General features: G+C 34.4%; 1 protein-coding gene across 3 annotated transcripts; it reads right to left on the reverse strand.

Annotated features, from left to right (window-relative positions):
• Nucleotides 1-4809: 4809 nt before the first annotated feature.
• Nucleotides 4810-13965, reverse strand: LOC142517877 (uncharacterized). Of its 3 annotated transcripts, none has more exons than XM_075620370.1 (9): nucleotides 13768-13965; nucleotides 13393-13494; nucleotides 13202-13247; nucleotides 12366-12441; nucleotides 10519-10888; nucleotides 9974-10223; nucleotides 6171-6404; nucleotides 5962-6078; nucleotides 4810-5383 (listed from the first exon to the last, which is right to left on the reverse strand). In XM_075620370.1, the coding sequence occupies exons 1-9, from the start codon at nucleotides 13837-13839 to the stop codon at nucleotides 4932-4934; spliced, it is 1719 nt and encodes a 572-aa protein (XP_075476485.1). In that variant the 5' UTR covers nucleotides 13840-13965; the 3' UTR covers nucleotides 4810-4931. The 3 variants fall into 3 exon arrangements, with proteins under 3 accessions (XP_075476485.1, XP_075476484.1, XP_075476486.1); XM_075620369.1 differs by having other exon boundaries at nucleotides 6162-6404; XM_075620371.1 differs by lacking the exons at nucleotides 13393-13494; nucleotides 13768-13965 and having other exon boundaries at nucleotides 6162-6404; nucleotides 10519-10900.
• Between the last annotated feature and the right edge of the window lie 1940 nt (nucleotides 13966-15905).

Consider the following 15905-nt stretch of genomic DNA (forward strand, 5'->3'; position numbering starts at 1 on the left):
TTTTTAAGCTGCAAAACACACCTGTCAATGCAATTATCTTACATGTAAGAAAATTATTTATTTTAATTAAATTTGCGCTATTTATATTTTGGTTCAACATCTTGTGCTTTGAAATAACTACACCAGCGCTCCCTTCTTCAAACATGACTATATATTAGAATTTTGTTTCTATTTTCAAGCACGATTTGTAAGATCATGTAATTAATTATTCGATAATTTGGTATAATTAGAATAATTATTGAGTTTTAAATTAAAATAATTATTTATGCCAAATAATTTTAAAAATTGTGTTAAAAATATGTATTTTAGAATATCGGAGAATTTAACGATACAAAATACATATCGAGTTTAAATAACACACGATAGCAAAATAAATATAAACGGGATAAAAAGGGACATGGATACTACATTATATACATATATATACACACAACCTACCTTAAGAGTAAAAGAAGAAAGAAAACAAGTCATTCCCATAACCCAACCCTCTTCCCGTCACTTGTGTAGCGGCTGTGGTATAATTATGGTATTCATCCCAAGTCGAAACTCAAAAAATCTTGAAGGGTTGTCTTCTTAACATCCTAAGCTTCGATTCAAGCCATAAATCACAAATTTTTAGCAAGGATTAGGGTAGATCGAAGCTGCTGTTCCAGTGCTCTATTTTGTGCGTGAATTCTCCCGGATTTGGGTGATTAGTTTTTGTGTTGCTGCGATTTTTACAACTTGAATTTGTAAAAACAATTTAAACAAACTTTGTAGTGCTTTTAAGTTAGATGTTTATAGCCACTAGAAAATTGGGATTTCTATTAGAAATGGATTGATATGATTTTTCTATCAAAATATGTCAAAACCGAATTATGCAATTAAACTGTGTAGAAATGCTTATGTAATTCGAGAATATGACCTTTGTGCATTTGGAATTTGGAATTTTGGTTCAAATGAAAGTCGTAGATCTATGAGTTATCTTCGAAATGGTACCAGAATCGTTAAATTTTATAAAGAATAGAGAGAGAGTTATGCTCATTTTACTGAAACTGCTCAGTGGCTGGAACTTTGTCCGAGAACAGATTTGATATCTTGAGTTCAATGTAATGTTGGTTCAAATGATTGGGAGTTTGAATATGGTTTGAACTGGAAAAACTTAGATAATTGAGTTTTCTTTCATTTCCAATTGACGGATATTGATTTGAGTTAATATTGAGCGAGATATGAATTTTATGCTCTTTAGTGCCAAATCAGACATTGGAATATAATGTAGTTTTCATGATCGGTTTATTGTTGAGGATCTTGAAGTAAAGTTGATCTTTGGATTTGTCAAGTTAGTATAGGTATGTTACAGTTCAGTAACATACGACGGTAAAACATAAATTAGGTTTTAATTGTCATTATGTGTTGTTCTGATCGTATCTATGATTTGTTGACTACAGTAAGTTGTTAAATGCCTTCGTTGTGGTATATTTTTATTATTGTGACATATTATTGGCATTTAATATAGGACATACTGTTATGATATTCATGTTGAGACCTATCGTTCTTGTTAGCCTGTTGTTGATATCCTTTGTTATATGGCACTGTTGTTTATCTTGGGATTATGGTGTGGCAGATAGGCCTATTTACATTGATACACATGAGACCATAGATATGATTGAACAATCCCATGGTTAGTTCAGCCTTTTGAGGTCAGTGCTGGGATCGTGTCATCTAGTTCGTTCTGTTGTGTCATCCTGTTGTATCGTACCAGCTGTATGGAGGCCGAGTCAGGGGTGTTTACCTCGAACACTTGGCAGGACGGTTTAGCTGCATGACGATGTAGCTCCCCTGAGTTATCGCTCGAGCATTATTCCATTCATTATCTTACTGTTTATTGGCTCTTGTTATCTCGATTATTGTTGAGCCGTTCATGCATTGCATATGACATTTTATTATATGATTATGCATGATTTATGTTTATTGTTGTTATTGTTTAACTATTTCATACAAGAACCTAACCTCAATTGTTTCTGGGCTGGGCTGTTGTGGTTTCTATTAGGCACTATAGTAGATCTCCCGAGTCGTTTTGCAGCATCGGGCTGAGGTTCCGTCAGTGGAGCTTGAGATTGAGGTTGGATTGCTTGTTTCTGTTCAGTGGAGTCTCCCCATTAGTCTATATGTATGTCTTGAAGTTTGTTTCAGTCTTGTGTTGTAGTTTATTTGCCGGAGAGATGCATCATGTATCTATAATGATATTTGGTTGTTTTTGTGATGTTCTGAGTCGACTATGTCGTTGTTATGATCTGGTGAGTACTTGGTAAGTTTTAATTTCTACTTAGTCCTTGCTAGTGCGCTATAGGTTGTTTGACTTCGGTTTTTGTTTTAAATGACTCTATTCGGAGTATATTTTGATATAAAATGATGCTTGAGTTTTTCGGATGTCCAATTATCTGGAGATGTATTTGTTAATTGTTATATTTAAAGAATTTAATATATTTTTTATGTGTAAGCTCAACAAGATCTTTTGTTTGATAATATGTGAATCATATATATATATATATATATATATATATATATATATATATATGGTATTTACGTGCATCGTACGTGCTTCATGCTAGTGTATTAGCATGAAGCACGTACGATGCACGTAAATACCAATTATATAATAAAAATTTAAAATTCGATTTTTTTAATAAATAATTTGAATCATTTTGTTATTAATTTGAGTTTAATCTCTTGTTACATTAGACGAATAAATTAATTAAGAACTTATATAATTTACTTTCGAATTTTTTGTAAAATTAAAATTCAAGTTGATAATTTTATGTTATGTAATAAATTATAATTAACACAATATATAGCCAAATGAACTTAAACAAATTTTTAAAAAATATATATTCAAACACCAAGTATAAGGTATAATAAACTAAAAATCAATCAAATTATGGACTTTATCAATACATAATCATAATTTACATAAATTAAGCACACTAACGATAAATAATTATCAATTTAAAATATCGTAACTAACTCATCAAAACAATATCAAAACTAATGAAATAATAATTTTGATAGCAAAATATAAGTCATAATATTCCATTTAAATAATATTTAAATACCTAAATAATTTTTTAACCTTTTGTTTTTAGAATTTTATGTCATTGATAATAATTTTATATCAGAATCGATCTTTTATAAACTACAAAAGTGCTTATTAATTTCTTGTTAAATATAATTTTAATTAAATTAATAAATAAATCAATATATGTAATGAAATACATATTTAAATGAGATTATACGGTAAATATCAAATAAAATCTAATAAACTCATAAAATAATTATTAAATATAAAATTTAAACTACCGGTTGATTTTCACATAAAAAATAGAAATATAACCAAATACATAAACTTGCATAAAAAATGTTATTTTTTGTATTTATTGAATTAGTTAGTTTGATTTCAAAATAAATAAATAAATATGTTAATAGATCATATGTAAAAACTCTAATACTTTGACAGATGTTAATCAATGATCATTATAATTTATATTTATTATAAGGATTATGTCATATATTATTTTTTATAGTAGAAAATAACATTTCATTATAATATAACTCAACTTTATTTCTCTCATGGTCGTTTACAATTTCTATTATGTAGAATGAAATAAATTTTTTTTAAATGAAATAGAATGAAATATGATATAATTAAATATTATAATGAAAAATAGATAAGGGAAAAAGTTAAAAGCATAAAACTATAACCATAAAATATGGTTAATTAATATTTAATTACTAATTAATAGCCTAAGTGTGAACCATAAAATGTGGTTAATTAATATTCATTATTAATTAATAGACTAAGTGTGAAGTTACTACCTATGTTATTTGATAATTAAAATAATTAAGAATGTGAAGGGTAATTACGTCCGTTCACAATTAGAAAACATTTCAAATATCCACATTTTTATAGGTATATAGATTTGATAATTAAATAATTAAGAATGTGAAGGGTAATTACGTCCGTTCACAATTAGAAAACATTTCAAATATCCACATTTTTATAGGTATATAGATATATATAAATAATATATTAAGTTCTTTAAATATAACAACTAACAAATACATCTCGAGATAACCGAATTCTAGTTTCTTTTGTGGACAACGCTATTATTGCCATAAAAATAATATATCATATATATATATATCAGCTGAACATGCACGCAACACGTAAATATAAAAGATACAAAACATTCATTTCAAAAAAAAAAAAAAAGATACAAAACATTAATGAAATTTTATATAATGCAGACAGTTGAAAGCCTGAAGGCAATTGAAAGTAACTATATGATATATTATTTTTATGGCAATAATGCTATAACTCGAGGTTCCAATTAAGCTAATGAATCTTGAAATGTGATAAGCGTTGTCCACAAAAGAAACTAGAATTCGGTTATCTTGAGATATATTTGTTAATTGTTATATTTAAAGAACTTAATATATTATTTATGTGTAAGCTCAACTAGATCTTTTATTTGATAATTTGTGAATTTTACTGTCAAGTTTAGACATACATAATTTATTTGTTTAAATTGTTATAAAAATATTTAAGTTCAATGAATTTACTAGATCGGGTTATACTTTAACTTTAGGTCTTTTTTCAATACGTCAATTAAATTAAATTTATTTGCCTAAAATAGTTTTTTTTAATCAACTAATATGGCTCGTTTTCCAACATCTTAAGGCAGTTGTGGTATAAAAATATGAACATTATTTAAATCGATCCGATTATTTGCACCATATGTAATAATCAAGAACGCAATAATCACACACAAAAACAAAAAAGAATTAGCATTTAAAAAAATTATTTAGAATTTCTGCAGTAGGTGAATCAGTCGACAAGAATATCAATACTTCTACCTCAAGACAAACCAGTTAATGTCACGAGACTTACAGCACTACTCAGAATCTGAAGATTCTTCAGAAAAAGGATTTAGCGTCGAAACCATCTTAGACAGTGTCTCTCCCATGTCATCAAGATCATCTTTGCCAAAACCCCAACTTCTAAGCAGTTCCGTACCTAGTGCTCCTCGCGCAATCCCAAGCCTACGAAGGTTTATCAGTCTATCCTCCAAATATGGCAAAACAGCACTGCTAGAACGCAATCTCGCTGCCATGGGGATGGAGTGAACTTCGAGCGGTCCTCTGGTTGTCGCAGGACCTGAAATTGGGCCATCCAATATCTCGCCATGTTGACCAACAAGATTACTGAATACTGAAGGAAAAGGCAAAGGAATTGGAAGAGGGCATTGCGCTACACTTAGATGGGAGAATTTTGGTCTCGCTGCTGAATTTAAATAGGAAGCCTGCACTGCATCTTTAACTTCAGGAACAGAGGCTCTTTGATACCCTGAAAACAAAATAAACAATAGAATTAGACTACCAATTTTTTGCCTGTCTAAGATCTAGTAGCTAAATAACAATACTGAAAAATGGACCAGATCAGCGAGGAAAAGCCTGGAAGCCTATTGAGAATGTTATCCAAGAACTACACTAACACTTTGGCTGGATTTAATATCAGAGAAATTCTGCAAAGATTTCAGGTCGCAGAAGTTGATTTACAGTATGTTTTAAACAGAAAGGCTCATTTTTTATTTGAAAATTCATAGCTAAAAATTGAGGTCGTCACAATAATTGAACAGCATTCCAACCTTTCTGTTCTTTCGTAAATTTGTTTTGTCTGGAGTTAAAGAAAATCTTAGCAAACAAAAATGATGAGTGGGTTTTTTTCCCTTCACTCGTTTATCATACAACCAATAGTGCCATTACATTTCTCACAAAGATTCTATATACACCTTGACTGCAAAACCACAACCAACAAGGCAAGAAGAGCCACCAAGTTCATGCATAGAAAATTAGACCATTAATACTGGAAAAAAATACCCAAAGTTGTAAGACCGGGAAAATGCAAATAATCTTTATTGCTACCTGTTCCAAAGACTCCATGAACAGTGATGGATTCCACAGCAAGCATATCTTCAACTTCTGCTAACTCTGGAGTCAACGGCAACAAATTCTCCAATAAACATTGTGGGCTTTGGTTACCTGGTATACATGAATTTGAAACTTTAGCTAGAAAACTTAATTCCTAAGGGGGAGGAGAGAAGCACAAAGTCAGAACATAGTACCGGTGAGACCTGGAACTGGCATAGAAACATCCAGAATAGTAACCATATTCTGCCTAGATTGGCCCCCTGTCATTTGCATTAATTGATTAATATCCACCGCACCGCATGCGTGGCTCACTTGTGTACTAGGCCCAAGTGGTTGCATTCTGAAGGGGAGACTAATGGAGTGTATTGCAGATGCATAAACTGCACTGGTGTGGTAAGGCTTTTGATCTTTTACACACAGATACTTGGACAGTCTACCTTCATAAAAGTAAAAAGATTATTTGAGTAAAATGTCGTGACAATAAGTGAAAGGATACGCTATTAGCCACAAGCTCAATTTTCATACACAAGATGCTGCAAATTGGAAAATGGAAATAATTTCTTTAAATTATAAATTGTAGATCCAAGTTTAAATATAGTAGCTTCTTCAATTAAGGAATGGGGAGATCATAACACATCAGTCCTGGAATTAACATAAATTTGCATGAAAACAAGGTTAAGAAACTTGGCAAGGTTAAGAAACTTGGTTCAAACACCGCAACGATGAAAACAGTAATATGCGAGAATTATTTGCAAGAAGACGCTGATTCATTCATAGATTCTCCAATCTATTACTCAGTCTTGCCTCATTAATCCACTGCACGATACAAATAAAAACACTCCAAGATCAATAAAGATTGTTACGAGATAGATTACTGATTGTGTTATATGAAAACAACAGAATCGAGAAATTGAGATTATGAAATCTATCTCACAACACAATCTGTAGAACCTATCGCATTGTCTTATTTTACGAAGTGCAGAAAATTTGTAAATTCCGTGTGTGACAATGCTAGCCATCTCAGCAGACCTAGGCAGCTATATAATAGTGTGATTAAAAGCCAATGTTTAAAATAAGCATTATCATTTAATTAAAGAGATTACAAAGATAATAAAACGAATGGTACAAGCATAAAAAAATTTTGGCATCATTTCTCGACGAGGACATCGAACTTTTCAATCAATAAGTAGAAGGCAAAACCAATGAAACATAGATACTTTTGATACCAAAAAAACAAGAATCTGTTCAAATTAAGGACATTCGTCCTATCAGTCTAGTCACAAGTTTTTACAAGATAATCGCCAAAGTGTTGTCCTTGAGATTAAAAAGGAAATCCATCTCACAATACCAGACTCTCAAAATGATTTTATCGAAGGTAGACAGATTCTAGACTATTGTCTCATTGCAAAAAAACTAGTGGAGGAATTTAGGTTTAAGAAAAGGGTTTCGGGGAGCGTTGGAGAAGACGGATCAGGGGATGTCTTTCAAGTGTATCTTTCTCGAAACTTATTAATGGTAGGCCTAGCGGTAAATTCAAGGGTGGAAAAGGCCTTAGCAAAGGAGGCCTGTTATTCCCCTTACTTTTCAACTTAGTGGTAGACGTGTTGGGTAGATTGGTCGACAGGCAAATGAAATGGAACTTTTAAGGGGATTGGAAGTAGGTAGAGAGAGGGCTGAGATCTCCCATATACAGTTTGCAGATGAAACTTTGTTCTTTGTGAAGAATAACAGCCACTTTAGGTTTTTGGTGGAGATTTCGCTATCGTTTTGAGAAATGTCGGGGTTAAAGATCAATTTGGAAAAAAATGCTTTATTGGGACTTCATTGCGAAGAAGAGGAAGTTGGAAGGCTAGCTTGTGAAATTGGTCGTGGGAAAGAGTCTTGGCCAATTAGATAAGTGAGGATCCCTTTATGCGGGAATTCATTATAAGTCTTTTTTTGAGAGTCAGTCCTTTTCAAGATGTCTAAGAAGTTGGCGAGTTGGAAGAAAGCGTTCTTATCTAGACAGGGTAGACTGACTCTGATTTAAGCTGTGTTGAATGCTCTACTAACGTACTTCATGTCTTTATTTAGGGTCCCACAAGACGTAGCGGAAGCCGTGGAAAAGATTATGAGAGATTTTTTGTGGGATGGATCTCACCATTGTCACTTGGTTGCTTGGGACCATGTTTCTACACCAAAGGAGCAAGGGGGTTGGGGCATTGACAATATTTGTCTGAGGAATAAGGTCTTACTAGGGAAATGGCAGTGGAGATTTTCAAGTGAGGGGGAGTTGTTATAGAAGAAGATTGTGCTTAGCAAATATGGGTTACATGATAATGGGTGGGATGCGGGTCTTGCAAGGAGTGTTAGTTTTAGGAGTCCCTGGAAATTTATTTCTAGGATCTATCCGATTTTTCTTCAGTCGGTGAAGGTTGTGGAAAAAGGGGAAATAAAATCAAGTTTTGGGAGCTCAGATGGTGGGGGGATTCCACTTTTTGGATTTTTTCTGTCATTATTCCAGATTTCTACGGCACATAATCAGACTATTTCCCACTTTTTGCGTTCTGATTCTTCATCCAACCTATCCACAATCTCTTGGAATTTGCACTTTCGTCGGGATTTGAGGGATGAGCAAGTTAACGATTTAAGCTTATTGCTAAGGTCTTTGGATATGATTAGTTTGATCGAATAAGCTGATTAGGAAGTGGGTTTGGGATCCTTCATGGCTATTTTCCATTAAATCCTTCTTCGAGTCTTTTTTCCCACTTTATAGTTTTCCTTCTTTTCCTCTTTATCAAACCATTTGGAAAGTGCCTATTCCGTCCAAGGTTCAAGTGTTCTTGTGGTCTTTAGTGTTTGGTAAATTACCAACGTGCGAGATGATGCAAAAGGGGTACTCCAACTGTTCTCTTTGTCCGAGTTGGTGTGTGTTGTGTAGGCAAGAAGCGGAGACCCACGACCACTTGCTCATTCATTGTCCTTTTATGATCTTTCTTTGGTTCAAAGCATTGGCGGAGTTGGGCCTGGGCCCTGGTTTAGATATCTTTGAGATCAACTCATGATTTATTTGGGGTAGCTCTTGGTCACGATCTAGGAAAGAGGGGTAGAATTTTCTGGGTTGTGGTGGTTCATTATTTATGATGATTCGGTTGGATGGTGAGGAATAGAAGGATTTTTGACAATGAAGAAGAATCGCTTGAAGAATGTTGGGACAAGATTAAATTCAAGGTTCCATGTTAGATTTCGATGAATGTGGAGTTTAAAATGTTTCCAGTCTCAGATTTGTATAGGATTTAGTCCAATACTATGTTAATATGATTCCCGTTCTTACTTTATCTTGCGTGGACCTCTAGTTCATTTTTTTGTACTTAAAATCTTTTATTGACATAATCTTGTTTCCCACAAAAAAAAAATATAAATAGGAGGCCTAAGAACAACATAGTCAAGAAATTGAGATGATGAAAGCTATTCTGCTTAACTCATGATATTGACACACGTTTATTCAAAAGTGAATTATTCCAACAAAGTTTTTGTGGTCATTGTTCATTGTTTAGAGGCTAAAAAACTTGACTTGTAAAAGTACATGTGGGAGTAGTCAAGGTGCGAATTTCAAGGTGAATGAGTAGTTACACACGAATGAACCAAATTAAAAGTATCATATCAAAGAAGATACTAGGACAGCAACAGTTGAAGAAAAATCAAGGACACTATATTTAAGATGGTGTAGACACATTCATTATTGAGAGTTTTGAGGAATTTAGAAACTCGAACAAAATGGAGGACAAACTTAATTTTATACGAATTTATTAAGCATCACTTATATGATTTAAAAAACTGATAGTTTACAGTGACTACGAATTTAGGACAAGAGCTTGGATGATAATATAAACCATCAGGTGGACCCATGTAGCAAACACAGTTTCAGCTTCTCGTGGATCAATTTTTCATCAACCCTAAGAGATTGTTTTAATTGCGCCAATGTCGAAAAATAAAGATAAAACTCACATTTAATTGTCATGCTTACTTGTACTCAGGGACGGTAAACCAACTGGGACTATCAATTTACAGAAAGAAGATAGTCTTGCAAGTGAAACTGCATCGTGGATTTTACTGGATATTATTTGTTTTTGGCTTTTGGCATTTAGGTAGGAGTTGGGACTACGGGCACAGTAGAGCAGAACGGGAACATTTGTGTACTCATCTGCAATATTTTCTAAAAATTCCCCAGCTACACCAGAGAATCCTCCAGAATCATCAACGATAAATTGAAATCCCTGCCCAAGAAGAAAAAGAGGGGGAGAGAACAAATTTAGATTAAGAAAAAACGTATAAATAATGCAGCAGCTGTCTACGAACTGCGAAGAATAAGCAAAAGTTCTAGCAGGATAAAAAGGTATTGTGCTCTAGAAATATAGTTCCTTCGGAAAAGGGAATAAAAACAATGATAAAAACCATGATCCATTGTCAATGGGCCCAAATGATCAAATGAATTTTATTTTCTAAAATTTGATTCTCAAATAATTGAATCAAATGTTTAACACGGTGAGGACTGAGCCCCACAAAAAGTACCTGAATAAGGTCACACTCTTCAACAAAAAAGCGAAGCCTCTCATTAATTTCTTCTCCTGACATGCACCCCGAAAAAGCATCTCTTCCAATTCCATAATTGTTAAAATCTTCAGGGTCCATCCACAAGCCATTTAACTCATACAGACTCTGAGGATGATAATGAACTTTGGAGAAATCTGTCCAGTACTGAACTCCATCTTCAAGACATGCAACAATGTCTTTATCTTGATATTCAGTTTGAGAATCACTGTTCCTTCCATCATAACCTCTAGAGTTATCCATGTCCTCGTCAGTCTCTGCTGAGTCTAAACTTTGCAAGAACAAGTTCTTCTTCAAAGGTTCAGATGCCTGAGTTGTTATACTACCCTTCCTACACATAGGTCTGGAGACATTTAATTCATACAAGTGTCATATCAGACAGTAAAATGTGCATCAAAATGGCATACCAAAATACTATATCTAATGCTCAAGAAAAGCAGAAACTGCAGATCAAAATTTAGCCTTGATAGGTGTTGCAGGTTTGCCTATTAAAAACATAGGCTCCATAGTCTTCAAAGATCAGGATCGTTGCTCGTGGTAAAAAACTAAGTCGGGTCATGAAGACTCATGTGAAATGGTAATGAAAATTCAAAAAGGCATCCAGCTTTCAATGTTTATAACAACGAAAAAATATTTAAAAATAAAGAGAATTGGCAGTGGCATGCGATTGATAACCTTCTGCTCCAATGAAGGAGAACAAGAAGGTATCTCCAAGAAAATACCAGAAAGACACGATCTGGCATATTTTCCCATGTATGCCAACAAACAAACTTGTGTTGACTCAGGAAACTATGTCAACTAGGAGCACATAGATTCTAAAAAATTGTAATATACAGAAAGAAGGGGAAAAAGCATTCAGCAACAGTCAAAAGTCTAACTCTAAGGTCTAAGCTATATGGAGTACAAATATTACATGCCTCCATTAACTGTCAAATGAAAAATGCCACAGCCCATAATAAACATGTATAAATTTGTTTTCCTAGCAGACATGAGTAAAACATCTCCGTCACTAATGAACTCATTTAAGTTGGTAAAGAAGTGAAGGAGCTTGAAATATCGGTGGTAATGCATCGAGAATAGGAGAAACATTTTATTATCCATGGAAAGTCGTCTGTCTAGTAACAACTAGATGCTTCAAATGTTCCTGGCAAGCCAATGTAACCTATTAAAGCAATCAGCCATCAGTCAGCAAGGGACAAGTCTAAAGATGCTCTCATGAAGTCATATCTGTAGCTGTATAAAAATAAGACGTTTTGAAAGATCTACACAGAAAAAAATGAACACCAAACATAAATTTGCAGGGTGACAATTTCCAGAAAATATGAATACATATATCAGATATTGGTGCCTAGGCATTTGATTATTATAGCTCAACTAACAGGATAGCCAAGGAATAAAATCATCTAAGTACACATAATCATAAATAAGAATCACTACCAATAAAGTTATCAGTTGTATGACTGGCCTGGTTTCAAAACTGATTTTTGCAATTCTAGAGTTGAAGGTTCAGTTTCAATGGACGTTAGAACCTGAACCAAACCGCTTGAACATAGTTTGGTCCTGATACCTGTGATTTCATTCACAATTCAGATACAGCCTACCCGATTAAGCAGGAGTTTATTCTTTAAAACTTTAATGGTCAAGAAAAACGTAAATGTGTGTAATTATAGATATCAAGTAGTTCATGTATTTACTCAAGACCTTAGAACTCAAGAATAACTTACGTTCCGATTGCAATTCCATAAAGTCACAATTAAGAAAAACTAACTGAAACACATCAAAATATGAACGTGAGAGTAATATATCACCATGTAGGGGTATCAATCGATGCAACCGGGACCTCATTATACAATGTTCCACTCGCGCTTACACATCCGAGGGAGCCTGTCGATCCAATTTAATGAGTCAGTATCTTTGATAGAAGAAAAACCTACTTTGATCAATTCAAGAAATTCAAAGAGTGTGATGTGATTTCTACAAGATCACTAAATGTGTATGTAAGTAGGAGCCACATCAGTTTTGACAAGGACAGATATTAATAGGAAACCATACACGCATGGAACCCCTTTCCCACAGACAGTGTGAAAAATAACATGACCATACAAGTTATCAATATGATGTAGAGAGGAAAAATGGGGAGATGGAAAAACATAATCACCTTGGTTGGTTTTGGGGGATAATTTTAAAAGAATGATTTAATTGACTTTTTCTGGAAAATAAGTTGTATGCTCAGTTATATTTTGAAGGAATATTTTTTGCCATCAATTTCTAGTCATGATGGCACTTGTCTGATAGTGATAAGATGTTGTAGCATAAAATAAGCTTTTGGTTAAAATGTTATAAATAATAAATATGTAAAACGTTGAATCACAGAAATGTGTACCTTGGGAGATAATATTGATTATTTTTATTCTGGGATATAAAATGTTTTGGGGAAACAAAACTTAAACAAGGCTTAGGTTAGTGAAACTTAAAATTCGAAAGAAAATCAGAAAAACTAAGAAATAGCTCTAGCCATTGATACAAATGTCATTACAAATAAAACTAACTAGCAAATTAGAGTGATCCAGAAATTAACAAGTCATAACAATTTCATAAAAAATTAAAAGTCAGCATGAACCCTTACGCTAAACTTATTATGTACCTTGAAAATCAACTGAAACAAGACGAGGAGTGTGCGTAAAAATACCCTGCACATGACGAACTCGTCCGAGAAAAAAAGATTATCAACAAAAACCAAAAAAGAAAAAGGATACCGTAAAGTTTTCACCAAAAATTATAGAAAGTGGGGAATAGATTTTTAGTTAATGGGCACTGCCTTGGCAGCAGATTTACCTGCCGAGTTTCGCCAGCACGATAGAGGACGTCCATATTAAAGTGATGATTTTTAAATATTTCATCACTCTGAGGGTTGTCAGCCAAGCCAAGAAGCTCATCCTTGAACACACACAACAAAAAAGGTCATTTTTTTTAAATTTTACTATTGACATACATTCGAAAGAAGGCAGATCAGTATACCCAAAACCATATACAATTCCAAAATCGTCAATACTAAACAGCCAAAATCAACTCATAAATTAAGCAACTAACAAAAAACAGGGTAAGACATACATACAAATATTAAAAACTAGTTCATAGTTTCTTCAGTGTCTACAATCGTCGTGTAAAAAAGCTAGAAGTAGAGAATACGGAGCAAAAAATCAAATTTACCTGGAAGTTCCAGAAATGGGAGCCGATAAAATTTGCATAGCTTCCAATTTGAACTGTCAAGATTTCCTTCATACTTCTACAGAGTGAGATAGATGGACGCGTCTCAGGGTAAGAAAACGGTTTTGAGTGCAGTAAACGATAACTTTTTTAGGAAAAACTTTTCGAGATATTTGGGAGAGAATGATCTCTACGGTATAATTCGGCAAATTTAGGGAAAGGGAGTATTTTGGGACTTATTTAAAAAAAATGATTGAGATGTCAATTTACGTAAATGTTCATGTATTTTAAGTTTAAAATTGATTAACTCTTGTTCACTCCTCTAAACTTCTTCACTTTACTTTCAACCCTACGCAGTCGACTGATTTGCCCTCGTTTTCCCATCGACTAAATCCGCGCAATTGAATCGACGAAACCCTTCTTCAACTTTTTTTTTCAACGCATCCGAGAAATGGCTGACCAAAATATGGTATGTTCACTTTTATTCTGTTATTTGATTCTTCGTGCGTTTGTTGAGAGAGAAATGGTAGAACCGTCGTGTTGAGGAAGAAAGGGTGCGTGTGTTGAGTTGTTGAGGAAGAAAGGGCCAAGCGTTGGTCGACCAACCCTCGCTTAGTCGACCAAGAAGCTCTGGTCGACCAAGAAGCTGTGGTCGACCAACGCTTCTTGGTCGACCCACGCTTGGTCGACCAAGCGTGGGTTGGTCGACCAAGCGTGGGTTGGTCGACCAACGCTTGCTGGTTCAGTGTAACATTAATTTTTATTCTAATATATTTGTATTTGTGACAGGTATATTTGCCGAGAAAACTAGGCAGGGATGCAATTTTTCGCTGCAAGTTGACACTCGAATCAAGATATAAAGAGGTTTCGGAGAAGATTTTTCACTACCTCAATAACGACGAGAGAGCCCTTTTTTTGGAGCAGTCTCTTTTTGATAATTTGGTTAGGTATCATAGAGATTTAAATATTTCTAGTCAAATTACGTGGTATTTGATGAGTAATCAGATAGTTGACACGGGTAATGATAAGTTTTGGATGGTGGTGCGCAAGAGGCCGGTTAGATTTTCTTTGTTAAAGTATTGTTTAATAACCGGCCTCGATTACGCTACAGAGCCTGTAGATGTACCAGAGGGAGGTGTCTTTGGCTCCAGACACTTTGGCGGTAAGTCTGAGATTGTTTTAAGTGAATTGGAGGCAAAGATGAGTGTTCAAGTGCAGAATGAGACTGGTGTAGACGTGGAGAAGTTAAAGATGGCTAGTCTTTTACTTCTGTTGTTTTGTGTTCGGTGAGGGGACTAGGAAAAAAACGAATAAGATCGACCCTAAATACCTGAGGCTTATAGATGATTTGGATAGGTTTAACAGCTATCTATGGGGTAGAGTAGTCTTTCGTGATGTGGTCCGATGTTTGAAGAAGGACCTTTTAGGACGATATAATTACCTCACCGAGGCACAGGGTCGGAAAGAAGTTGATGACAGCTTCCTTGTCGGTGATTTTGTGCTGCCTCTGCAGGTATATTATTTTTTGAATGTTAAAACTGGATTTGTTATCTTTATTTCTACTAATAACATTGTTCTAAATTTATGTTACAGATCCTCGTTTATGAATATTATCCGAGCGTGGCACAAAAGTTTGCAAGGAGAAGAGATGTGGACGATTTGATGTTGCCCAGGATGTTTCAGTGGGTGACTAACACGTGGCCGTCAAACTGTGCCCCAATTGTTGTTGATGTCACTGCAACCTTTGGTGATTGTGCTATAGATGTAAGTAATATGAATTGATTTGATATAATAATTGTGGACTTAATTTTTAATTAATCTGATACGTTATTAATTAAATGTAGGATTGTCTTGGATGTTTGACTCCTACTCTCTAGGAGCTCGTTTCAGCGTATTATACGACCGGGGATTTTGTTGATTTTGCGCCCGATGCGGTCACCACTCGGGTACTCGAGCTCTGGAGGCAGGGTCAGACAGTCATATGTGGCGAGCACCCTCTGGAGTCTCCCTCAGTCCAGCACATCCATTCTGCACATTCAGCTCCCTCTGTCCAGCACACGCCTTCTGCACATGCATCTCCTGACGTTTCCGGCACCCGTCCTGGTGATCTCAATAGATCCAGCTCTAGCACCAGTTCTCCT

Source organism: Primulina tabacum, chromosome 11 (genome assembly GCF_025594145.1).
Source record: "Primulina tabacum isolate GXHZ01 chromosome 11, ASM2559414v2, whole genome shotgun sequence".
Classification (NCBI taxonomy): Eukaryota; Viridiplantae; Streptophyta; class Magnoliopsida; order Lamiales; family Gesneriaceae; genus Primulina; species Primulina tabacum.